General features: G+C 49.1%; 1 protein-coding gene across 5 annotated transcripts in view; it reads right to left on the bottom strand.

Moving 5' to 3' along the window:
• CAMKK1 (calcium/calmodulin dependent protein kinase kinase 1) overlaps positions 1 to 27,142 on the bottom strand; it is a 94,627-nt gene that overhangs the window by 10,076 nt on the left and 57,409 nt on the right. For all 5 annotated transcript variants that reach the window (XM_039562761.1, XM_019287601.3, XM_019287600.3 and 2 more), the window contains exons 6-15: positions 26,825 to 26,958; positions 26,200 to 26,236; positions 23,914 to 23,935; positions 21,879 to 21,967; positions 10,140 to 10,339; positions 9,429 to 9,482; positions 8,441 to 8,514; positions 4,123 to 4,210; positions 2,759 to 2,887; positions 2,338 to 2,441 (exon numbers count right to left, since the gene is read on the bottom strand). In XM_039562761.1, the coding sequence (XP_039418695.1) occupies positions 2,338 to 2,441; positions 2,759 to 2,887; positions 4,123 to 4,210; positions 8,441 to 8,514; positions 9,429 to 9,482; positions 10,140 to 10,339; positions 21,879 to 21,967; positions 23,914 to 23,935; positions 26,200 to 26,236; positions 26,825 to 26,958 (931 nt within the window). The remainder of the gene's footprint in view (positions 1 to 2,337; positions 2,442 to 2,758; positions 2,888 to 4,122; positions 4,211 to 8,440; positions 8,515 to 9,428; positions 9,483 to 10,139; positions 10,340 to 21,878; positions 21,968 to 23,913; positions 23,936 to 26,199; positions 26,237 to 26,824; positions 26,959 to 27,142) is intronic.

The raw sequence follows: 27,142 nt of genomic DNA, 5'->3' as shown, positions 1-27,142 counted from the left end.
TTTGAAGTTATTTTCATTGGATGCAGTCAGTAAAGCATTTTCCAAAGCCTGAAATAATAATCCATATGCCTTAAAAGGAGCATCCCTGCTGTAGTGTTTAATATACAACACCATTTGTTGGAGAGACTTGGCAAGTATCTTTCTTTTAAACAACAGTTTCGAGATGGGTTCTCAAAGCTCCAGTTGTGCATGAAATAATTCAGGATAAAGTCAATTGTTACTGCCAAAAATTGGCACTGATGGCATGAGACTAAGAAATTAAGCACAGGGATTAGTGCAGTGGAGAACTGGCACATTCACATTGATTTTGGATATTTCTAAGTGCTCACACAGCTGGGCAGAGGCCAGCCCAGCACAGCTGCAGCTCCATCCCTGGCCTAGCACAGTTTTGTAAACTAAGGGCACTGGACACAGCAGCACAACAGTGGAAATTACACACTGCTTTAAGAAATAAACCTTTTAGTCTGTACAAGGAGTCTGAATAAAACACAGGGCCAGAATGAGCTGAGACAGAGAGAGATGCTGGGTTTGAAGGAGCTGAGAAGAATCTGACTAGCAGCTTTAAAAAGGAGACAAAAGTCAAAGCTTACAGCTCATCTTGAAGGCCCAAGAATATTTTATAAAGGACAAGACATTGACAATGTGGCTGATCAGAAGCTTCACAGCTACCTGAGATCAAATGAACTTTATTTTTTCTGAGCAGATACTAAAGAACCCAGCTCCAGGCAGGAACCAGCATCAAGGGTCAAGGAGTTTTCCCACCACCTGCGTGAGTTTTCAAGCATCTCAAATGAAGGTGGAAAGCAACAGGTCCCTTTTGGAAACAGGTTCAGGGTGACCACCTTGAAATACCAATTCAGGCAGGGTTTGGAAAGAAATCCTGCCTTGCTCCGAGTTACTGTCTGGGACAGTGGGAAGAATAAAATACATTTTTATTCAAACTTAGGAAATGTTTCCCCATCTCAGAGCAATGCAATGCAGTGACCAGGAATGATAGTGAAGATATGGGTAGGGACATGTGTCCAATTAGCAATAACTAATTTGGAAGGCATTGAGCCAAGAGAAACAAATCAGGGCAAATCCCTTGTGCTGAGCTGGCAGAGGAGCTGTGCCTGCCATGCTCCAGATGTGTCCTGCAGCAGCACTCATGTACAGGGTGTTTAAATGTCAAACTGGTGTCTGGCCACGGACTCCGAGGCAAAGTCTTCACTAAAGCCTCCAATACACAGCTGGGGACCTAGAACATCATCATTCTTAATTGAGCTGAGCCCTTAAATCCCCACACACCTGTGAGAGATTCCCCTAATTGCATTGTCAATGGAGCAGTGAGACTCAGCCCACCCTCGTGGGAGTCTGCTAGGAATGGTACTGGGATTCTGGGTGGAAAAGAAGCATCTTGGGACAACACAGATTTGTTGTCAGTCACAGCCTTACAGAACCTGTGGGGTGAGAATTTTATTATATAAAAATAATTGTCCCAGATGAGGCTACTTGTCCAGCTGTTATTTACTGGAGTGATGGCCCAGAATCCTGGCTCTGAAAGGAATCAGTAACAAAAATGAGGGAGAAAGAGTAAGAACCAAGTAAAGGACAGAAGAATTCTCTCCCCATCCCTGTACACACCATCATGGTTAAAAAGTGTTGATGAATCTATTAGTCATCAAGATCTCTATTCCCTTTTTAATCCCAATATAGTAATTTATACCAACCTCCAAATATCCCCTCGCAATGTGTTCCACTATTCCATTAATTGGCAAAAAGCTGTGTGAAAAAACACTGTATGTGTTCTCAAGTGAAAAAGCAATTTCTAAGTGTTCTCTTTTGTCTGACCATGGTGTCTCTGCCCAGACTCGGGCCCCAGACCACAGGTCAAATCCCATCTCATTTTGAGTTAAAAACCCCACATACACTACTCATCTGGCGCCATTTCTGTTGTCCATAGAAAGGAGAGGAGAATTAAACCCTCCAATATATATCTATACTAGACTCTAATTAAACATATTTTAGTTCACCAATCTCTTAATGGACCTTTGATCAGAGCATACTATAAACTAACAGGTGAAAAAACAGACTCTAATTTAGCACCTCACATGTGTTTAGGCCAAACCCATCTTACAGAGAGAACTGCATCTATAGAAGAGTTTTTAGGCTGCAGTAACACACTGTATTTCAATCCCAGAGGACTTGAGGTAGATTTTATCTCCAGTGTTTGATGCAGAAGGGAGTTTTGTCTTTAAATGCTACAGAAAAGATTTGCAAACTGCTTCCCCCACCCTCCCTCCCCACGCACCTTGGCCCTGCCCGTGTGCAGAGCCAGGCATGGCTGTAGGTACCTACATCAGCAGGTTCCCTGGAGCAGACATGGATCTCTCCTCCCGCCTCGTCTGGACCTCGAAGGGATTCCCAAAGGAGCGTTTCCTTAGCATGGCCTTCACTAGGATCTTTGAGGAAGAGAACAGACCAGTGAGAACAGCAGGGCTGACTCCTGGAAGCCAGTTCAAAGGAGTAACAACAGCTTCTTTAATAATTCAGCTGACATTTTACAGAACTACAGCAAAGAGCATGAAGCAAAGGAACCCACAGAACAGCTGCTTGAGAGAGCGAGGCTGCTGCAGAGCTCAGACACAAGAAGCTCACACTGGGTCAAAAGGCCAAGATTTCACGCCAGGAACACGTGTGCCCTCTCCAAACCTCCTCCACCAGCTGAAGGCTTCAGCACAGCCCCCTGCTCAGAGGATGTGGTGTATTTCACACATACCACGGCTGGCAGGCTGGGGATGGTCTTCACAGAGTTCTGCACCTCCTCCTCGGTGACCTCCACCACGGAGCAGTGCTCCTCCTCCAGCGGCAGTGGCTCTGCGCCGCCCCTGCTCAGCCAGGGGTGCACCTGCACAGGGGACACACACAGCTCTGGGCTGGGACAGAAATGGGGGCACAGGGCTCACTGCAGGGGCAGCTGTCAGTACTGCTCCATTTCCCACGGCCAGAGATGTTTTTTAACCAGCTTCCTTGAAAATGGCTGCAGTCTGGCTCAGTGCTGTCACACCCGCTGCCACCAACCGGCACCATGGCACCCTCTGAATCAACTTTGAAACACTTTGAAAACCTGAGTTATCTGGAGCATTTTCATCTTTTTCTCTCGCATGCAGCAGAGCAAAGCCCCCTTTCCCTGCTTCCTCTCATGGGATGGTTTCTTGGCTGTGAACAGGAAGAAAGCTGTGTCCGAGGGCACGGGCTGAGCACAGAGCCCAGCGTGGCACTGGGGACACGTCCTCTGTCAGCATCCAAGGCAAGCCCCCAAGCACACCAACCATCTGTGCACAGCCAGGGACAAGGGCCAGCACTCAGCTCTGCTCTTCTACCCACAGGGTCTTACAGCATGCCTGCAAGAGCTGTCAAGTGAAATCCCATAAACACAGCTCCAAACCTAGCTCTGGCCTCCTGGGCATGGAGGGAAGGGATGTCACAATTTTTCCCTGAAGATCAACCTTTCTACTGTCAGCTTTGGTGGTAATACTGAGCTGGCTTGGGACAAAGCAAAGCAGAGCATGCTGATGGATCTCTCTGGAAATTCTGAGATCCTCCAGCAGGTTTAAAGCCTTGGTGAGGGGTGACAGGAGGACAGCAAGTCCACACAAACCCAGAATGACACCACAGCCTGTGAAGCGTTGTGCTCTGCCAGGCCTGTTCATTCTTTCTATTACTAAACATCTCCCAAATAACGGTGATAGAAACAAATGTGCTGTCTTGAGGCCACTGACCACACAAGGACCAGAGGAGGAACACACATCCAGTCCCTGGAACACACATCCAACACTGCCAGCACAGGCTCTGCAGCTAGCAGCTCCCCTGGCAATGCTGATTCTCCCAGGGATTCACTGAGATCAGCCAGCTTTTGAGCAATTTTCATTTAAATAAGTAAACAAGAAAGCTTTTGTCAATATTCCCCAAGCAAGAAGCAGCAATGGAGCTGTGGCTGCAAAATGAGCTCTCCCTTTCTGAGGGAGGGTGCCAGAGAGAGCTCCCAAAACAAACACTGGGAACAGCTCTGCCACAATAGAAGGTACCACAGAACACAAAATCAGCTGAGACTAAAAACTCCAGTACCAAGATCCAATTTACCTTTATTTCAGGGACTGTTATCCTTGTTTCTGGACTTTTATCGAGCATGCGCAGTATCAGTTCCTTGAGCTCGTCACTTATCTGTGCTCTGAGTGAACAAAACAGCAGCACACAGTTAATAGGGGAATTTTAAGTGCAGCAATGCACAGTTCTTACTGCAGTGACTTGGTGGAGAATCTGCTCTGCTCAGGAGATTATTTTCTCTGCAAACCTGGCTTGAAGCAGGAAGGCACCAAGATCACTGCTACAGGGCTTGGTTATCCTGTTCTGCCCGCTGACACAACAGCACACATCAAAATGCAGGATGAGGAAGCAGCAGAATGGGTCCAAGGACATTTTTAAAGACAGCACACCATAGGGGAATTTCTGAGGGGAGATTCTGGAACAACAAAGTGTTCTTGAGAGCAGAACTGGAGCCGAACTCAGAATCAAGAGGGGCACAGCTTGATTTGCTGAACCTGCATCATGAGCAACTGTGTGCTGGATGAAACACCCCCTTCTGACATTCAAGTTCCCAGCTAAGCTTCCAGGTTGTGTTATTTAAATTGCATCCAGAACACTGATTGCAGGCAGCCTGTAACTCAGTATTCCCTACCTGCAAAGCTCAGCCTTGGGGTGACAAAAGGAGGGAATGAACAAATGCAAATAAGAGAAATACATCTAATTTTTCACCACTATTTCCAAGATCTTAATGTGAGAGTGCCTAAACCCAGAAGCCTCTCTGTGGACATGGAGCCCTTGATCCTGCAGCCCAAAGGCTGCATGACTCCTGTGGTTAATGATGCAGGAGATGCCTTTAAAACACACTGGATCTGGATGATCAAAGTGCTACTGCAGTAAAATGCCAGCATGTGACTGAATTGTATTAGGCAGTTGAAAGTCTGTGTCACAAATGACTCCTGAAGAACTGCATTTCTTTGTGGAGATGGAACTTAGCAGCATAAAATATCACTCCCCAGGAAGGCTGGATTTGAGACTGAAAACAGTGGTGAGCACCAAGTGCTGTGCCCACCTCCTCTGCACCCCCCTCCTCAAACAGAGAAGGGAATAAACTATCACAAACCAAAATGAAAACCACATCACAGCAAGGGATATTTCAGTCTGATGAAAACAGAGCTGCTGTTTAATAATTCAGGAATATTTTATTTGGACTTTGGCTATGAGATCTTTACAAACAACCACAAGAAAATGCTGCCGGTTCAGAGGCAGAAAGGAGGTTCAGTTTGAAGTCTAAACACCTAGAGTTGCATCAAGGGTCTGCTGTACACAGGCAATACAGCCCAGACAAGGGGAACAACAGGATGAGTCCTCAGAGACTCGGGTGACAATTTCAGTGGGAATGGAAAGAATGGTGCTGCTCTTGATATGAGCTCCAGAGGAACAGCCACGGGCAGTGGCAGTGCATTTAGCAGGTCAGAACAAACAGATTCCTTCCAGACACCACACTGATGCAGGTGAGATGGCATTTTAAAAATACTTAAAATCAGTTCTGTGCCGAAGTGTCAACAGCTTTACTTAAAATACAATAAATAGAATATAAAATCCCTTAACATTTCTGGGATTGATTTCTATGCAACACAGGATTAAAGTCAGAGGGAAAAATCCCCATAAACAGGATCACCAAGTGTCAGGGGAGTTATGGCCACGTAACAGATCACATCACCCTGTCTCTGGCTTCCCTTCTCTCCAGTCTGCAGCAGTGTGAACACTGTGCCTGATGGCATTTTTCATTTGAAAAGCCTGTGCTGTCTGGGATTTCTCACAGCCATAGTCCTGTAAGAGCTCTCAGGAGAATGCCAAGCACAGAGCTCAGCATCCCTTTGGGAGGCTTGCCAGCACCACAGATCACTTTACAGGGTGCCCGCAGGTCAGGGAACATTGTCCTGGGCTTCACCAGGAGGGACAAGGCAGAGCTTCTGACTCTACTAACACATGTCTGAACAGAAACTTCAGCTTGCTTTTTAGTCATGCCAGGATCCTCAGGGTGTGAGCTAAGCCCGTTTATCTCGTGTCATGCCAAGGACTCAGTGACATGAATGAGAACTCCAGTGCCATAAAGATTTATCCTGGCATCTCTAAGGGAAGGGACAGGATGGTGACACCGGTACAGTCAGATCCCTCTGTCCTAAAGGTTGTCAGGAAACAGGCAATGAATTTCCATGGCTGTCTGCAAACAGGAATGTGTCTTTTGTAGCCATGGTGAAATAAACTGAAACCAAAATACTGCTCACTATAGAGAAGTGCTAATTCTATGGGAGGTCAGGGTGGATCCACTCCAGTGAATTCCATGTCTCTGTTGCTGCCCCTAACAAATAGATGTGGTTTGGACAGCTGTCAACACCCAGTAACCCTCAGCTCCTCCAACAACCTAATCAGGGGTGCAGCTTTTTTTAGACTGGGAGAACAGGTCACTGAGGAATCCACATAAATCTCGCAGCCCAATTATCGCTGAAGAAAATGCCTGAATGAAGGAAAGGATCTCAGCACAACCCAGTTAGCCCATTAAATGTTAATAACTTACTGCAGAGGCAGATGGGAACAGTCACTTGTAAGCTGACTGCTAACCCAAATACATGGTGGCTGAGGGAGGGGTGGGAGTTTTGCCAGCCCTGAGCAAGGCAGGAAACTGCCAGGGGAACATAAACAGGTTTGGGTTTTTTTGGCTGCGGAGCTGTCAAGACAAAGCCCTGTTCCAACTGCAGGTGGGGACGCAGCAGTGGAGCACGACCAGCCTTTGTGCTCCTAAAGCCTCAGGTCATCTGGTCCTGCCAGAATTGCTCTCTACCCACGCTGGGGTCTGTGTGTGCCATATAACAAGTGGCCTGACCCCCAAGTCCTTGGAGCTCCAGAGTCCTGTGCGGGCTCCACCTGGGCAGAGGTGGCTGAGCTGTCTGCAGTGGCTGTGCCTCGTCAGTGCAGGGGTAATTAATGCAGCCCCTGGAGCCAGGGCTCAGTCAGCCCAGCTGAGGCAGATGACTAAGAGGGCACCCTGAGAATCCACAGCTTTCTGTGGAATCAGAAGGAAGTCTGGGACTGCCAAGAGGCCCAGCCCTTTACCATAATGTGAAGATTCAGTGAGCAGCTCACAAAACAGTCTTGCCCTGTCACAGATGTTGGATACATGCACATACCACAGGCTGCCTGACAACATCCCTCCCTTCCTCTCTAATCCCGCATGTGCCTTTCACCAGAGTTTTCATTTCTTTGTGCTTGCTTTAAATCGAGTCATTTTTATCTACACATTTTTATTAGAATGAGCAATTAGGTCAAGAATTCTTTGCCTGACTACTGTGTGGATTTGGGAAGGAAAACGAAGAGTCCAGCTCTGGATACATCACCTGACAGGAACCAGGGGAAACAGATTCTTCACCAAGATAAAGTCACCAAAGGCCTGCAGCTGGAGGAGATGCTGAGGAGTGGCCAGCACTCGAAGCTACAGGAACGGTGACCACCGGGCCAGCATGACTGAGCACACGAGGAGTGTCATCACCTCCTGCCAGACTCTCTGACAACCCCACCAAGACTCATCACCTCAATACTGAACTTCCACTGCTCACAGGCCACGTGAGTGGCCTTGGCTTGTCCCCTGCACTGCTGAGCACATGCCATGACCACAGCTGGCCATCCCACCTGACCATCCCAGCTGTGCCTCACAGGGGTTTCCTTCACTGACCAAAGCAGGGTGGGAGCAGCCCCTCAACAGCACACAGGTAAAGTAATTCCTGTTTTTTTCATAACTGGCCCCTCTCTGCCGGTGCAAAGACAAACCCATGCTTTCCTGGGGTGTGCTCAAGGAGTGGGGTTCACTGAGATGTGGCTGCACATCTCAGGACAAGCATCCTTCCCTCAGACAGTTCCCCTGGCTCCAAGGGAAGTCCACAGGAGAGGGATGTGTTTACTCAGACCAAGACTGAGGTTTATTACCACATTGCTTTTGAAAATGAATACATTGAATCATTCTGGTGGCTGCTGCATGGGGAGAAACAAAACCCCAACCAAACCATGCATCCAGCATCTCCAGAGTCAAGTAACTGGGGCAGAACTTCCTAGATCCTGGAATCCCTTCACTTCCAAAGATTTCAAGAGCCATTTCCTTTAGTCCCTGTCTGCACAGCAAGGACAGAGGAAGAGCAGAGGCACTTGTAGCCTCTCAACAACATCACCAGCACAAAACCCACGTGAAGGACCCAGGAGAACACAGAGCACCTCACCCACTTGTGTCTGTCCCTCCGTGGTGACCCACTGGAATTTGTGCCACACAGAGAATAATGCTGAAAACTGAACTTTATTTTACAATAGCAGGGTAAAGTTTACTCACTCTTCTGGGAATTCCACAGGCTTGGTCTTGATCCTGTTATGAAGACCCAGAATATATTCATCTATAAAAGGGCACTGTAAAACAAACAAGAGATTTTCCAGTTGTCTAAGATCCTAGCATCACTCAGGCATTTGTCATTCATGTAACACAAGTATACCCTCTGTACACCCCGAATTTACACAGAGAGAGAAATAAATAAAATCTCCCCACACACAATAAATCAATTCATTCCTTATTAAAAAATAAATTCAGAACAGCAGCGGGATCTGTGGAATACATAACTGGACTGGAATACCCTCCTTCATCCAGCCTGCCAGGTGATCATGAACTGCCTCTGCCACCTTCTCTGGCCACTTCTTACCCCAGAGCTGGATGCCTGGTGCCTGTGTGGTGGGAACTGCAGTGGTCTGTGCTTGGACAGAGGTTCAGGTGACGTTCCTGCCCACAGAGACTGCGCAACCTGCTGTACTGCTCATCCTGGGACAGCACGGCTGGGACATGGGGGTCTGGCCACAGGTGAGGGAAAAGCTATGGCAGGACATGGATTGTGCAGAAGGCAGCACTGAAGAGCTGCCTCTGCCAAACTGGACCCCCTGTCAGTCCTAAGTCAGCTTTGGCAGGCAGAGCTTTCTGTAATCTGGTTCCTAAAGCGCTGCAGCAGTTTGGGATCAATCCTACGCCTCTATCCACACTCTGGCTCATTTCTAAATGCAGGCAGTGTGGATAAACCCCCCCACAAACTGCTGGTGGTGCTGCTGATGCTGCTCTGGGTTTGTAGCACAAACAACAGCTCTGCATCCAGGGACCAACACTGGAAATGATCCTTTCCACAGATGACAGCGTCAGCTCCTTCTGATCTGCAGGGGGATTTGTGAGCTTGCTGAAGGTAGGTCTTTGTCTCTAATATTTGCCTTTATTTGGAAAGGAACGAGTCAAAAGCCAGGCAGACAGAGCAGTGCAGGGCTCCAGCAGCTGGAGGGCAGCTTACCTTCCCATAAACAAAGCAGTACAGGGTGATTCCCATGGCCCACACATCCAGTGCCTGGAAGAGAGCACGAACAGGCAGTAAAGGAGAGGCAACACAGATTATCGGAATGAGCTGGATTTTCCCACCAATTCAGAAAACACCATTTGCATGGATTTAACATTTTCTATGTCACTTTGAAGTTGGGTTCCTGAGGGCAGCTGTTGCACACCAGAGGAATGAGGGTTGTGCTGGGCCAGGCATTGCCCTGCTGTGACCAGCAACCAGCCCCTTCTTACAGGAAATTCCACCATTCAGGGCTGAACCTCAAAAGTTCTCCAGACCAAAAAACTCCCCATTAGACCCTATCCCTATGTCTGCATCCCCACCCTCGGCAGTGCCTCTCACTTTCAGGGAATCAAGATGTGACCTTGGTGCTCAGCAGCCCTCTGTGCCTCTTGGTTATTCTGGAAGGGAATCAAAGGCTTCCTCCTTTCCCTTTGGGCAGGGAGAGGGCTCTAGCATGGCTTCTGCCTAGGCAGGGGTCCACAGCAAAGTGTCTGCTCACTGCACAGAACAACCAGTGTGTGTTTTGCCTGGACTGGACAGAATCAGAGCTTCAGTTTTACTGAATGACAAGCCTAATTTGTACCACAGTCAGGATGCAGGTGTGGCACTGCCCTTTGTGCCATGCCTGGGGGTCCCAGGAGATGCCAGCTGTGAGCAAAGACCCACCTTTCCACTGAAACTTTTGCCAGTCTGTGAGATGGCCTCCGGTGCCATGAAGGCTGGTGTCCCTGCCGTGCTGGAAAGCTGGGCATCATTCCCTTCAAACTGATTGCTGACACCAAAATCAGCAATTTTGACATGGCCATCATCTCCCAAGAGCAAGTTGGAAGGCTTGATGTCCCGGTGGATGATCTTCTGGTAGTGCACTGAAAAAAAACACCCAAAAACAGGAGCATGGTCTGCCACAGCAGCCAACACACCCAGGGGAAACCTTTCCAGGAGGGTGAAAATAAAGGTGCAAGCTCGGGCACCACACTCCCAGCTGCTGCTGGAGATGGAATGTTGTGGAGCAGGAGGGCCATTTCCTACTGCCATTCCTTTTAGGCACCTCACTGGGACACAATTCTCAGAAGTACATCCAGGAATTATGCAAAGAACAGACACAAACTCAGGGGAAGCTCAACCAGTGGGAACAAGGAATGCTGCTGCAGAGGGAAAATACTCAAATCCTGCAGATTTACTTGGCCCTGTCAGACCAGCTGATGGGTTGGGCCACCTGCTGTATTAAAGGTTTATGTGACCCAAATAAAGAGGTTCACTTTTAGTTCATGTATTTTGAAACTGCAGTGCTGTGAAGCTCATCAAAAGGGGCAGAACCACAGGTAGAATGAAACAGGTGATGAGCAGCTGAGTGCTGAGTTCAGCCAACAGCTCAGAAAGCAGTGGGCATTTTCAGCTCAAAAGATGGAATAATGGAGCTCCAAGCTTGGAGCAATCCCCAGCTGGCACTCTTTCTACAGCCAAGCTTCCCAATGCAGCCCACAAACAGAGAAACAACCTCAACTTGCTTTGCATCACTCCAAACCCCTACTCCAGCACAAAGCTCCCAGCCATTCCCACCCCTAGTGCACCCAGAGCCGTGGCCAAACCCTTCACTCCACGAGGCTCCAGCAAACACTTCAGCTCTGTTTCAGCTCCATGAGGCCAACTGTGGGCACCAGCTGAAGTGCTTGTACATCAAACAAACCCTTGCAAAGAGTTTGGAGGCTGAGATGCACTGAAAACAGCAATAAAAACCACCCCTCTTGTGCAATATTGCAGTTGAGAGACATTTCCAGGCCACAGAGCGAGGCAGGGAGCTGTAGTAAAGTGGCTGATTTCTCAGGAACTTGGAGAACTTTAAAAATAAAAAACCCATCAACTTTCAGAACATGAAATGACCCCAAAAGAAGAACTGTAGAAAACCCAGGAGGACTTCACTGAAGGAGGAAGAGGAAATCCTCTAATCCTGCCCTCCCCAGAGGACCAGCACCCCCAGGCCTCACTCCTCCCCAGTTCCAACCACTGTTTTCACATTTCCTTCTTGCAAACAGAGCATGTTTGTTTTTATACCTCCCCATGAGCACTTTTCATATCTCCAAGGAAATACACACTGGGTGGAGGAAAATGCTGGTCTAACCCTTTCCTGCTTTACAAACCTGACCAACACACTGCCACAGAGGCAGCCTGCCCAATGGAGCTCCCCAGTTTGTGCTTTAGGACCAAGAATGAACAAACTTCATTTAACTTTCTGCTCTTTTCAAGCCAGCTTTCCAGCAGGCCACGCTTGGGGAGGGGAAGTCACACTTGCAGGTATTTTTTCTGCAAGGCCCTCTCCTCAGTTTAAAGCACTGTTGGGGGATGCTGTCCTTGGCACATTCAAGAGCTGCTCTGGAGATCCAGCAGACAAAAACTTGCTGGAGAGCACCAGTACTCAGATCTTCTTCCAGATGTGCAGCAACTGCGTGGCCAGGCTGTGAGGGGAGGCAGTTAATGCTGTAACAGCCTGCCTAGACAGTCAGGATAAACACTGAAACCCTGCAACAACAGGAGTTAGGAGGAGACATCTGCTCAGCAGCAGAGCTGATGGCAAGCTGACATTTCATTATGGTAATACAGGGAGAGCAAATAAGAGTGAGGGGGAAGTGAAGTTTTCCTTCACGAGATGATGAGCTGCCTTTCAGGCAGGTGTCTGGTGCCATGCCTGGTACCACAGGGCTAAAATTCCCAAAGCCTCTAAAAAAAAACCCCAAAACAAACACAGACCACATGAATACATCCCTGGAGCTTGGTCTGTGAAAATTGAGGTGAGCAGGCACTCCAGGCTTTTTATTATTTCTTCCTTATAGGAAAGTAAAAAAACCACAAACCTTTTTTCTCTATCATACAACTGTGTATTTTGTAGAACACATTCCCTGCCTCTGCATCATCTAATTGAAGTCGAGGAACACCGTGGGCAGTTTTCCAGCTGCCCTGTGTTTCCTCAGTGCCCATCTCTGCTGATCTCCAGCAGGTCTGGACACTGCTGACTGCTGGGACTGTTCTTTGTCAGAAACAAAGAAATTAGAAACACATCCTTTGCAAAAATCAAACACATTTGAGATCTTTGCCCGGATGATGCTCTAGGAATCCATGGGATTGTTATCCAGATGCAAATAGGCCTGAAATAGTGTTACCTTTCCATTTCATTCATTCATTTGGCCAATGAATATTTGAGTTTCCAGATGAGAACATCCACGTGCACTGGGGACAGTGACAGTCTGACTCAGGTGCTCAGAGGAGAAACTCAGCACAAGTGCCTGCAGGGCTGAGGACCCCAGGAGTGAGCCTGGCCTCTGGAATGCCACATCCCAGGTGCTTTTGAACACCTGGCATCCATTTAAAATAATAACAGACTGGGATGGGAGGGGGACAGATGCAGAGGGGAGGTGGCTGGGCAGGTCTGGGGCAGCGGTGCTGGGAGCAGTGTCCCACCATGCTGCTGTGAGTGACAGCAAACAAAGTCTCCTGCCAGCTGGCTGAAAGGATTCCTGCTATCTGCAAATCCCCTTCCCTGTCCACCTGCCTCGTGCAGAAGCAAGGGCCATGAAGGGAGAAGGACAGGGGATGGGGATGTGCACTGAGCAGCAGCTGCTGTAAATGAACATCACAGCCACAAAAACTGAAAGAGCAAGTGCTCACATCTGTCACGACATGATTTGGCATGGAGCTGCTAACCTGAAGAAGGCAACCTGAAATCCCTGCTCTGCTCCAAAGAAACACACCTCAAAGTCCCAGCCAGTTGCTGTGGGCATCCTCCCCTGCACAACTTTCCAAAATTGGCTTTGGGCTTCAAAATGTACAGGCTTATCCTCCCCTGTGCTGCGCCTCACCACCGGTACAGTTCAGCACAGTACAGAGTACAATATTCCCCCAAAAGCATTCCCAAGTCTGCTTGTGGGCAACACACAATAAGCTGGCTTGTTTGGGAGCTGCAGGAAGGAAGCAGGACTGCTCACCTGCAGGACACCAACACAACTAAACTTGGAAAGAGTTCCCAACCCACCAGCTTCTGCTGCCAGTCCAGACCTCTTGCAGATACACATTGCAGGGAGAAATTAACTCAGCAGGACTGGCCAAAGGCTGCCTGGATGTGCCTGCAGTGACACACAGCACTGCCATGTGCTGCCAAAGGAGCCCAGGGACCAAGCTGTCTTGGGGGAAAGGTGCTGGTTAAACCAGCATGACCTGCACTTCCAGCACAGCCCACGGAGAAACGATGGTGTTGTCCCTGCAGAACTCCAGAGGGAGAGCTGAGCATCTGGGATATAAAAGCCTTCCACCAATGACACCCTCCAGACTGTTAATGACTGTACTGAAGGGACAAGGAGCACAGGACCCATCCCAAGGGGAGCAGGGGACAGCCACAGTCAGTCTAACACAATCACCAGCATAAATTAACCCTCTCATTTCACCAGCCTGAAGCACTTGAGAGCAAGCTTCACCCTCTGTAGATTTAAGAGCAGCGGGTAGGAAAGGCACTGTCATTAGCATTAGCTCACTAGAAGCCAGGATAAGAGGTCCCAGAAACAAAACACTTGTCCTGTCCTTGGAATTAAGGACACATCTTGTCACAAAGAGGAGCAGGGCTGCATAAGGCTCAGCAGAGAAGGAAAAACACTTTCAACATATAAATAAAACTCCTAAATGTACTTTAAACAAACATAACCAAAATAATGATCTGCATTGCTGCACTTAAACATGCTCCATGAGAGTCTGGGGATTATTCTTCCTTTAGACCAACTCAAGACCTTCCCTTAGCTCCCTTCATGGGCAACTGGGGCCCCTAAGCTGAATCCATGCCTTTGAGAGAACTTCCAGCTGCTCTGTGTCCTGCTCAAAGAGCAAGGCTCTGGGTTTTTTGCTTGTGACAGCACAGAAAAGTCACAAAGCAGGCAGAGCATGCCCTCAGACCCAGTCCAGCCACAGGGATGTGGCTGCTGGATGCAGGAAGCCTTGGGAAGGACCATCCCATTGGTGCTGCCCTCCCAGGCCATGCACAAGGCCACACCAACAGCTGAAAAACACAATTCCCATGCAAATGCACTTGCCTGCACCCCTCCCCAGGTTAAAATCGATGCTGAGCTGCCCAAGTGGAGCACTTTGCTGAAGCTGCTTTGGCAAACTGACAAAATGGCTCCACATGTTGCTTTTACCCGGAAAGGGTTTTGCTCTTAAAGCAGGGGTCAGCAGCTCACCAGAATGACTTCCCTGGGCTCCACAACAGCCTGAACTTCCTGTGCTGACAGACCTGATGCAGAGCATAGATTGGTATTTCTTCATAATGGAAACGAAACCACCTAAGATATCACAGAGCCCTTAGGACAAAGTCTGACCATGCAGCGCTCTGTTAAATTTGGTTTTATTAGACCCATTCCTCAGTGGAAAGGTAACACTATTTCAGGCCTATTTGCATCTGGATAACAATCCCATGGATTCCTAGAGCATCATCCGGGCAAAGATCTCAAATGTGTTAGAAATACTTGTTTGTTAATCCTCACAGCCACCCCATGAACAAAGCAGGCAGGGCAGGTGAGTGCCTGTGTACTACATCTTATCACAACTTGTGTTAGAAAGCCTGACCAGGGATATCTGAAGTTATCTTGGTCAAGCCCTAGAGCTCCAGGGTGCTCAGAAACAAGGGAATGATGCCTGAAAGTCTGGTCTGCCTCCTGAACTTGGGCATGGAGCACTATTGCCTAACAACAGCCTGCTGAAGGCTGATGCTGTGGAGTTGCAACCTCAAAGGAGGATTCAGAGCTCTCAGGGTGTGAGCAATCCTCAGGAAAGGACCATCTTCCTCTGTCCCTCTTGATTTCAGACAGAGCTCTAGCAGGCACGCTGCACCTACTGCAGCTGGCACAAACCTGCACTTGGGTGTTCAAATTCAAGCCCATATGAAACAACTGCCTAAAATGTCTCCCTGAAAGTCTGGCTTTTTACGGCTTTTTGTTTGTTTGTTTCTTCACTACAAAGTGTTTGAACTGAGTTGGTAACAACAGCCAGCTGTGGTCCAGTAGATGGGGCTGGAGAAAAGGGTGGATTTTGGGGAAAATCCACCTTTTTGCTGCTGGGCCAGCTGGCTCCTATCTGTACACTCCTATCTGGGTCTCCACAGTTCTGCCATTGCCTCCCTGCTCCATCACTGCTCCTCAGCAAAGCCCTGCTGAGCACATCATTCCTTTCTGCTCAGTCCCTCAGCTGCCCTCGGTGGGACAAAACAGCTGTTTCACAAACACTCCTCAATTCCAGATCCCACAGGCTACTCCAGGAAAAACAGGCTTTCCCTTTCACTCAGAGGCAAGTGCCTGGGAACTGTCTGCCAACAAATCCACTAGAAGGGAGTGAAGACCCAGAGGGGGCAGAGATAGAAGTGCTAGAAAGAGATGTTGTTCCTTAGTTCTTTTGGAAAAGGTGCTTTTCACTGCATTCCCCTCTGGAAACCTTGGAGCTCCAGGAGGTTAACACAAACTTGCTGAAAGCTCATTTAAAAATTATACTTATAAAACTTTGCAATGCACTGACACATCCTGCTATTTACTGAAGCCAGTGTTGAATTCTGCTTGATTAAAACCAGAATCCCATTCCCATTCAAGGGCAAAAGCAATCCATATGGTGCTACTGCAGAGTCTGCTTAGTATTAGGCTCACATCACCCCTGTAGCAAAGAAATGATTTAACACCCTCCCAAGGAAACTGCTGCGCCACCATCCAGAGCTCAAGACTGCTACTCATCCACAGTGTTCTGCTGAGGCAGGGCTGGAGGACAGGGGTGTTGTGGGCTGTGCAAGGGGAGCACCCTTATCCCCTGCTCAGCTCACTCAGGGGCAGGGGGAGGATCCCAGCTGTGCTGTCAGCTCTCTCCACTGTTTTGCTGCTCTCTTGCTGCACCCACAAAGCCTCTGCCACTTGGACAAGTTGCTTAAGCCCAGGTTTTGCAAGGAGGTCCCACACCCTCAGCACCACCCGGCCCTTTGGAGTAGCTCAGCTTCCCTCTGTGCTCCATCTTCAGCACCCGGATGAGCACCGAGCTCCTGGCAGAAGGTGCAGTGTGGGTACTGCAGCAGGAGGAGAGAGAGGTAACCTTGTCAGAGGCTGTCCTTGTGCACCTGTCCTCCAGCCCCCACGAGCACAGCCGGATCACCAGGGGCAGGGGACATGCAGAGCTCCCTGCCATGGCTGCACACACACGCCCGTGTCCAAGGGAGCACAGGGAACGAGGGGAGCAGGGTACAACAAGCAGCAGGAACTGACACAACAACCTGCACAGGCTGTGCAGGGGCTGCTGCCAACCCCGAGCACAGGCACAGAACTGCATCAAACAACAACAAAAATCAAACTGCCTGATCTTTCTTAAGAGGCTCCAGCACATCTCTCTGATCTGCTCCATCAGCTAATTACTCTCGCTCTTGTACAAAGTCCTTATCGATTAGTATCAGCAACACTTGCAGCTCTTGAAAGGGTTTTTTGTTTGGTTTTTATCAGCTAAGGAGAGCTTGTCTGCAAGTGATAAAACACAAGCCAGCCTCTCTTCTCCTGGTGGTGTCATTTATAACACCCAGAACCTTGCAGCTGTATGTGGAGCTCCTCAAACATGCTCTGTTTGAGGAGCTCCAAACTTGTACAGGCAAGAGGCAGGAGCAGAGAAGAGGTAGGTCCCCATTTCCCACATGGGAGCAAGCAGCTTGCTGGGAATCACGGTAGAGCGTGCAGCAGCTCCACCACAGCTCTGCTGACCCACACCAACCTGAGGAACTCACTCCTGCCAAGAGCCAGACCAGATCAAACCATCTGCACCACGGACGCTTTAGTGCACCCACCCTGGACTTACCCTGTACTAGATGCTCTTCAGAAGACACAAGCCTGTGTTGGCTCAGTTGTTAGTTTAATTTCCTTAAATTTCCTTTTAAGATAATGGAAATTTTACTCACATATTGATGACCAAGTAGATTAAGTCTTATGTCAGAAAAGCCAGCTTTGAAAAGCCAAACCCTTCGCTAAGGCTCCAGGCTCAGCATGCAGGGCCCTGGGTCACTGCAGTTCTCACTGCAGAGAGCTGCTGCTGGAAAGGTAATTTCCCAATGGCTTTAGCTGCATGTCATTACCCTCCCTTCAACCCCATAGCTCAGAGGAGATGAGCCTTCCTCTGCAGAGCAGAGACCAAAACTGTGAGAGGGTAATTGTGGACTTTTACAGAGAATGCAGGAAATAAGGTTTTTTCTTCTTCAGCCACACTGACAGAAACTGTTTTAGCTTCTCGTGACTCGAATACTGAGCTTGCAGCTCCACAGCAGCAGGGACAGTCACTGTGCTTCACCTGGACTATACAAGTCAGCAGGGCTTTCCCCTGGGTCACACAGTGTTTTGCACTGAGCGTCTGCTCCTGGCCTGTGTCACAGCCAGGCTCCTGCTTAGACAGCTCTTTCATCTGCTTATTCTTATTCCTTACTCAGGCTCTTACTAAATGAAGATACTCGTGTCCCAGTCCTAAAATCAAGCTGGGAGACCTGCCTGGCATATCTCTCATGTCTTTTGATGAAGCATGATGACTGCACACCCATTTCTGCTGAGTACCTCTAGGAAAGCAAAGTTTGCTGTACTACAAGGGAGACTGAAGTTTAAATAAGCTCAGCCAAGCACTACTAGAGGGGAGTAACAAGTGGAAAGGGAGGCAATTGCACATATCCCTAATTCACAGAGATGCTTAAGCACATACTTTAGTTAATGACTCAAATAATCCAGCAAACTTTCTCATCCAAAGCACTCGAGCACACTCTGGAATTACCACTCCAGTGGTACTTACACACACAGAGGCCAGCCTGCCTCCCCAGTTCCTGAGGGGGTGTACAGGGCCAGCAGTACCGGGGAAGCCTTGAAAGTGGGAGCAAAATCACTTTCCTTTGCAGGGCCCATTTCACCAGGAACCAAACAGAAGTTTGCATGTGCTTCAACAACTGCTGGCACAGCCCAGACCACAGAGCCCAGGTCTAAGACAGGTGCACTAAAACAGAGCACATGAATCAGTAATATCACCATGCCTGAACTCAAAATATATTCCCAGCACTGCAGGGGCCAGAGGAAGGGAGACTCAACCATGGGCAGATCTCCCTGACTCTCAGCCCTTGAACCTGTTTCTTCCCTGCTCAGTGAACAAGGCTGGGACTGTGTATCACAGTGCACTCCTGGCACTAAACACAGTAAACCCAGAAACCCAGCCAAAAGCAGGTGACAGCACCGTGCCATTGCCTGGATCAGGGAGCTCCTGGCTCTCTCCAGGGCACTGTCCCTGCCTCTCACCCTGCCTAAGCCAGGCTTCCCACCCAGCTCTCATCACCTGGACCACTTCCCTCCAAACTTGCCCCACAGTCAGCCCTCTTGCAGGAGGCCTCCACCCCAGGCAAACTCCATGTGGACCAGTGAGTCCAGTCCCCACAGACACACAGTGGTCACAAACCACGTGCCACCACCAGTGATTTAAGAGGTCAGCCCACATCTCCCACCACCTTGGCTCCTGCAGCCCCTTCCTGCTCACCACTAACACCTTTCAGGCTCCAACAGGAATCCAGCTTGCAACTTCTAATAAAATCCAACCAGCAATGATGCATTTGCTGCTGTGATGACTGTGAGCTTCAAGCAGCTGCATGGTTATCGAGCCTCCCAAATTACACAACAATTATGGATGCTTACATTAAAATTACCTTGCAATCTCTGGATTGCCTGGCAACACTTTTCCTTCAGCATTCACAAACGGTGCACTTTTCCTCTTAATTATATAATAATTGCAATGCATTTACCCAGCAGTTCAGAGAGAACACAGTTTTTAACTTTCATTTGCTAATAAAATAAGTGGTTACTCAATGGCCCAAAATAAAGCATCCTATTGTTCCTGTTGCTGGAAGTGCTTGGGCATCCTGTAATTTATAGCTGAATTTCACTCCCTCTGCTTAAGACTACCCACACTTCGCTGGGTTGTTGGTTTGTTTTCTTTTTCTATCTACTAAACTCAAAATTTCCTCTGAGCAGGAACTGTTCCTGCAGCAGCATCCAGCACAGCAGAGCTTGGATCTCCCAGCTGAGGCACACAGGTTCTGCTGCAGTCTGAATGCTAATGGGAATATAAAAAGCTGCATCTTCACCCTTCAAGTTCTACTCAAAGACAGTCTTGAGATTCCCATTCATATATTCACTTCTACCAACTTTCTGGGGTGACCTGACTAATTTTGACAGCACCTGGAAGCTTCTGGACTGTCAGACTTGCAAAGACTGATTTTATTCCCTGCTGGTTTTAGACAAAAAACGAGGTGGTGCTGCATTTCAATGTGGAGAGGGACTGAGACCCTGCAAACCATGTTCCTGTGCCTCAGCAAGGCTCATCATGCTCAGAGACTTGTTCTCTCTCAGTGGTTGAAGCCAGGTGAGTGATTCCTTCTGGTTTAAACTGGCTACCTCATTATTTTGTTTGCTATCCCTTGGTTATTGTGTTTTTAGAGAAAAAAGACTAATTTCCTGTCCAGCACTTCCCTGATACTTAGGATTTTACAAGCCTCTGCCATAGCACCCCTCCCCAAGATAATTTTCCAGTCTTAAGAGCTTTGGTCATATCTCTGTACATAAGATATTCCAGGACCATCCTGATCATCCCTCTTGGGCCTCAGTTCTAGGGAGCTGTTTCTAAGACAGGCTGAGCCAAGTTGCACATAATACTCAGGATACTCCTTGTCTGTACCTAAGAGCTCTTAGAGATCCAAATAACTGCATAAGAACATTTTCTACTTTCTTCTTTCTTTCATTCCAAATAACTCCCCAAATCTTGTTACCCTTGTTACATGTCACTAAGTAATGGGCTGGCATTTTCAAGAGAACTATCCAGAATAATGCCTGAGTGAGAAGAGATAGTTTAGAGCCCATCACATTGCACATATTTTCAGTGTTGTTTCTTCCCCTCATGCATTACCCTGCAGTCAGCAACATGAATTTTTATCTGTCATTTTATCATGCCATCACTTGCTCTCATGGCATTTTCCTGCCAGTCTTCCCAGTCACTTCTAACAACAACTATCCTGAATAACTCAGTGCCATCATCAAACTCTCTTACTGTCCTCTACTCTTTTTCTGGTCATTTAGGAATACACTGAACAACCCAGCCCACATTATGGATTCCTGTTTAACTGTACTAGTGACTTTTCTCTGTTGTGAAAGCTGAATTCCAACTTTCCTGACTGTCTAGTTATTAATCCACAAGAGCCCATCCAACCCAAGAGACTTAGGAGCTGCTTTATGAGCTACTGTTAATGGATCTAATCAAAAGCTGTCTGGCAATTGAAACACAATGTAATAACAGGATCCCCTTATCTACATATTGCTGTCTCCTCTGGAAAACAATCCCACCTGCAAGGTTGGAATGGCCTCTGCAAAAGCTGTGCTGCCTCTTTCTCCCCGAATTCACCACAGGCAATTCTTGAGTGTATCAGTGTGCAGAGGAAGCAGTCAGTGGTGAGAGCACCAAACTCACAGAGGCTCTTTGCAAGGAGGACACCAGGACCAAACAGGCACAGAGCCAAGCTCAGCTCACCAGCAGCTGAGGTACAGAAACAGTAACTGCTTTCAGTTAAGACCATTCCACCTGTCATCTTTAACTCAGGGACCCCTCTTTGCTCACTCCTGCCAGGTTCATGCCAGCAGGGACATGTCAATGACAATGGGGTCAGAAAAATCCCTGCTGTCATTCACAGACCTATTGTGACCTCCCCATCCTCTGCAGAACAGGCACCCAGCAGCGAATCTGGCCTCAGCCACATGGGGACAAGGTGTCACCAAAAAAGGTGATGATACTCAAACAGGCTACAAAGAGGAACCCTGCTCTGGAGTCTGGGCAGAGCCTGGGAACACACTTGATCCACCACCTTGCTGGGAGGGCACAGCAGTGCTGGACTCTCATCACCCACAGTCCTGAGTGACAGGGAGCCACTCAGATGGATTCTGCAAATCCACAAGGACAGACACCCTCCCCGTGCTGCTCACCAGCTCTGCCATGGCCAGTGCTTGCCCTGCAAAGCTGGAGACAGGGATTTGTTCCTTGACTGACTCAGTCCATGAGACTGTAAACACCCACTTCCTGGCTCTGCTATTGCCTTCAAAGACAGTCTCCAAAAAGAAATGGAAGAAAAAAGAGAGGCACTATTTCCCTAACGTCCTTTCTAAGGGTTCTGTGACACTTACTGGGTAAACCTTAGCTGAGTGGGGCCACCTCAACAGCAACCCCATCACAAGCAATCCAAGGGGACCTCTTGCTCATCCAACACCCCCCCAGTGTCGAGATGCCCCTCCCCAGCTGTGCAGGGGCTGAGGCACAGCCTCTGCAAAGCACTGCCAGTGCTGGGGTACTCACAGTACTCGATGCCCAGCACGATGTCTCGGAAGTAGAGCCGAGCCTGCTCCTCGCTGAAGGGCTGCTCACTGGGCACCTCCATGACAGGCCTGTGGGGAAGAGGGACAGCAGCTCAGTGCTTTGCAGCATGGCAGCAGCACCCCTTGCTGCAGGAGTATGTTCTCCATCACCACGGCCCAGCACTGAGGGCCAGGCTCCCGAAAGGCTCTGGGTGCTGTGACACAGGATGGAGGCGTGTCCATCCTTTCTGGACGTGGTGATGCTTTGGTTACTGAGCCTGGCTAGTGATGGGTGGTATTGCATAGTCCCTGAGCCAGCACGAGCCACAGAGCCCTCATAATCATCAGGATTAACTGCTGATGTCTGCACAAAATAAGACAAACACTATTCACTGACAGTCCTAATGGGAGAAGAACAAAGCTGGACTTGGCCTTTGGTTTCCTGCTAAAGCTGCTGATGGCTGTGAGCACCAGCATTGCCATGAGATCCCAGGCAGCAGCGGGGCCAGTGCCTGTTGCTGTGCACTGGATGTCCTGCCTGCTGGGGCTCAGTCCTGGTGCAATATCATTGTGCAGCTGGTCTACACTGAGGCAGAGTCTAGACATGAACCACTAGCTCAAAGGTTAAATGGAAATGTTTTCAGTGCATTGTGCTAAACTGCTTTGAAAGCCTATTTAGCTGCTCAGGGTTCAGCCACCACCAGAGCTCAGCCATTCAGCCCTGAACAGCCAAGGTTACCTGGTCAGCTTCTCCTTTCCTTTCCTTTGAATGCCACCACTGCTGAGGGATGCACAGTCTCCTCTAAAAGCCTCTCTTCTGCCTGTGCCTGCTGAAAGCTGAGGGCAAAGAGGCTGTAAGAGCTAGTCAGAATCTCCTGTTCCCCTGTGGATGAATGGCTGGGGCTAAGGACTTTGTTGCCCTGCGGGCTAATCCTGCCTGTGCTCGGCAGCTTGGCTTTGCATTTGGACATACGTCCACTGACTGGAGCTGGATTTGAGTGAGTGCTCCTGGGACATCATCCTGGCAAGCCAAACCCTGGCAGAGAACAGCCCATTGCCAAAAGTAGGCTCTGTGATTCTTCCCCTCAGCACCCAGCAGCAAATCCTTCCTGCAGTATTTCCCTCTTCTCCCTTGCTGCCCATCTGATTGATGACCTTCATCTCCCACTTGCATTTTCCTGCCACTGCCTTCCCTCCCTCTTTTATGCACATTTTTCTGTTGCTGAAACCAGGGGGAAAGTGTGAGTGCTGACAGAAATAATGTGAGGGCTGGCAGAGTCACTAATGGAGTCTAATTGCCTCCTGCCAGAGGCAGCCAGGCTGCACTTGGATGAGCCACAGGTTCCCTGGCCTCAGCTGTTTACAGGACCTCCCCCAGCTACAAGACAGGCATCAGCCTGATCACCAGGGAGACTGGGGAGCCTCTTGCCAGCAACCCACTGGAGCTGGCAGCTTGTTCATGGGGCCAGAGAGGAAAATAACCCCTTTGGGTATTTCCTCCATCCTGGACACAGCAATCATGACCTCACTGGGACTGCAGAGCTGCAGAATCAGTGCAGGTGTAGCAAAGGCTGGTGAGGAACGTCTCACCACCATATCCCTTCTTCTAATATGCAAAAGAAATGTGCCAACAGAACAGCCTCCCATGAGAGGTTACTGCTGACGGCAAAATAAGGCAGCAGGTGGCAAGTAAATCTTGAAGCAACCACACACCCCTTGTGTCAGAGGAAGCCACAATGTGGCTGGAACCCAGCAGAATATTCCTATTCAAACCTCTTCTTCCAGGCACCTGATAAGGAATTGTCATAAAATTTGTTTTCCAGATCAGAGTCTGGCACCAGGACGTGTTCTCCCAGCACATTTCTATTCACCACATCATTCCAGGCTGTAGCAGCGCAAAGGCAACTCCAGCTGGGTTTTGCCTCCCCTGCAGACAGGGTTTGCCCCTCTGGACGTACCAAACCTCCATTTCACACAGGAAGCTGATGATGAACACCAAAACTTTCAACAGAAGGGATCCCAGGAGGGCTACTTACCCTTTCCTCATGAGGTCAAACACTGCAAGAAAAGGAAATAAACCATGAATGAATGAGAAGAGCAGCCCAGGCTTGTTTGTTATTCATCACCTACAAAAACACATCCATTCCCATACCTGCAAAATCAATTTATCTCCACTCATTTCTCTTCCCTCACCCATGACAAGGACACCAGAGGATGCAAAATGAAAATATTCATCTCTTCAGCACAGAGAAATATCCCCCCCCCGCCAGTTCCATACAGGGAGACAGCGGGTGCTAATTTATCAGCCACGGTGCTGCTGCTCTGGGTGTCAGCCCTCGTTGATTTGAGCCCTGTTGTACCTCCAAGGGAGGGTGTTTGGTGTGATATTTCTGCTAAATTGCTGATAGTGAAGGAGATGCTGTAAGAACATGCTGCTCCATTTCTGCTGTGTCAATCAGCAGCACAGCTACAGCTCTGTCAGAGCCAAACACTCCCTGGCGGGAGCAACTAAAGAGGATTTGCTGGTGTGAGTTGAGGTTTGCAGAGCACATGCGTTTGTGTGTCTGATTAGGGGGTTGGGGGAAAGCGTTCTTCTGCTCTGCCCTGTTCTGCAAACAGGAGAAGGATCTGCTTTTATGTAGAGTAGGACAGCTCTCTCCCCATGAATTATATGGGGATTTTTTGCACTTCTCAAAAAATCTGAGCAGATCCCCTCCCCAGAGCACCAGAGGAGTGGGACCCTCTGAAGGTACAAACACAACAGGGCAGCCTGAATTGGCTCGTCTTGCCCTCCAGGTGGAAGAAGCTGCAGCTCGTGGAAGCATTTCCTTATCCAACCACCCTCTACCTCTGCAGGTTCCTCAAAGCTTGCTCACATCCCATCCCAGACCCCTTCCCAGTGACCACACAGCCAAGTGTTCACAGCAGTGCCTGATCCCAGCAGTCATGGGCAGAGAGCAAACTGCACTTCCTCTAGACCTGCTTTGCACTGGGGGGCACTTTGGGAAGGAGAAAGGTGCAGCTATCATCAGCTGGGTCAGCAGCAGGAGGGAGCAAACCCACTTGCAGGAGGTTCAGTCCTGAGCAACACTGAGCATCCACAGCTTCTCCTTCTGCCAAGGGTACTGCAAAGGCAGGAGCTTGATGAGCCTGAACTACTCATGGGATCCCAGGCAGAGGAAAGGGGTGATGGAATATGGACAACAGGGACATGGCCACTGCTCATCACTCAGGGACCAGCACAACCTCCATTGGGACCAGGAGATACCCCACCTGTCCTGCTGCTATTGCTGGGACAGTTCTCTTGCTCCACAGGTAGAGCTTGGTTTAGGTTTGGCAGGTTTTTTCCCTCTGCAGCTTTCTACTTCATCTCTCCCCTTTCCTCCATCCCCAGGAGTTCAGGTCTTCAAACAACAGCCTCAAGCACCCTCCCCACCACGAGTGCCATCACTTTGAGATGCTGCCAGATGCCACTGGAGCTTCAGCCCAGAGGGAAAAGTGCTCTTTCAAAGGCAAATTGCTTCATTTGCTAGGCAGAGTCCTCCTTCACGGCAGCTTCAAAAGTGTCCCATAATTATTTCATGAGGAGCAGCCTTTGAACCTGCTTCATCAGGAAACAGTTCAGGGAAGCACAGATGTAAAAGGGTCAGCCAGCCCCTCCTCTGGCCTATCTCAGAGGGCACCTCAGGGCCTCCCAGGCCTGTCTCTCAATGTTTTACCCAAATGGGGGCTAGGTTGTGGCTGGCACTTTCAGGGTTTGGAGGAGAGGAAGACAAAATGAGTGGAATTCCCTCACCCTCTACATAAACACCCAGTCAGGCATGGCTTCCCCACCAAAGGCAGGAGTGCTGCTCCCTTAGGAGGTGCTGAGGCTCAGCAGGGTGGTCAGTGGCTCTGCAGGGGCCACAGGGAACAGCCCCAGACAGGACTGGAGTGATTCTGGAGTCACTACCACTATCCACAGCCTACAGAAGTCTCATAGCAGGAGGACAAGGAAACCATCCTGCACCCTTCCCTTCCCTCCTGGCTCTGGGACCGGAATCAACTCCAGAGAGGGGAGGGCAGAGCAGCTGTCAGGTCTTTTTAGTGTCCCCATGGCAAAGAGATGTGCACAGCTGTACTGACACAAGGTTGCCTTACCCTACTGCACGGGGCCTTTCCATCCCAGCTGCATTTACAGGCGTTTTAACTTTGCAGAAAAAAATAAGTCTGCTGAAGTTGGCACAAGTTTCCTCCCGTATTGACCCCGAGTCCTGGTACGTGTCACTTGCATCACTAGGCCTAAGCCCAGATGGTTCTGTTAGCTTATGAGACTCACATACCCATGTACAAGTTGTCCTCTGCAGGATCATCAAGGACCTGAGAGATAACAGAGAAATAAGCGGGAAGAGGAAAAAAGTGAAAAACAGCAGGAAAAAAGATTTTTAAGCAAGTAACACTCCCAGTACACTGTGCTGAGCTGCAGAGCACTGAGAACAGCTTAGGCTAATATTTAGAGAGTCCTGCAGAGAGTAGGGTTTTGAAGGACACAGATTTCCCTGTCTTCAGAAAAATCTGGGCTTCTGCCTGTATTTGGAGAAACAGCCTACCAATAAAGGCACTGCTTGTCCTAACCTGACCTCAGTCAATAATGAGAATGGCACCAAAGCCTTGCACTTGTGCACCTTCCCAGGCTTGTCTGCCCACAAGTTTCAATGATCAAAGCTCACTGCTATTTCTACCAGTAAAGTGAGCTGCCTTCTCCTGGGCACCAGCCCAGAGCCCAGGTTGAGTGTGCAGTTTGTCCTACACAATCAGTATGACTTTGCTTGGAATCACCAGCCTAAATTTCTCAGCATCTATTTTAAACCAATTCTGGCTGAAGTAGGAGCAGCTGAAGAAAAACCCTCTTTTTGCAATACAAACCAGACTTGTTTCAGCATAGCTTAGGGTGGAGAAGCAGCTCACCTCTATCAGCTTAACGATATTGATGTGGTCCAGCTTCTTTAGGATGGCTATTTCCTGATAGACTCTGTCCAGGGGTGCCATGGGTTTGGGCTGCTCTCCAGAGGATGCTTTTGACCCTCTGGGAGGAGGCCGACCTGCAAGTGTGAGAGGACAGTGAGGAATTCCTGCACACAGGATGAGCAGCCACTGGCCCCTCTGCAGATACCTCCAGCTGTTCTGGAAGATCTCATCACCTTGTTCTCATCCCAAAGCATTGCAGTCTCCCACATGGAACTGAGATCTCCAAGTCCCATTCAGACCAGCTGCTCCCAGCTGCCC

The sequence above is a fragment of the Corvus cornix genome, chromosome 19 (genome assembly GCF_000738735.6).
Source record: "Corvus cornix cornix isolate S_Up_H32 chromosome 19, ASM73873v5, whole genome shotgun sequence".
NCBI classification, from domain to species: Eukaryota; Metazoa; Chordata; class Aves; order Passeriformes; family Corvidae; genus Corvus; species Corvus cornix.
Note: the sequence above shows the minus strand (reverse complement) of the source record. Positions and strands in the feature narration are given on the sequence as shown.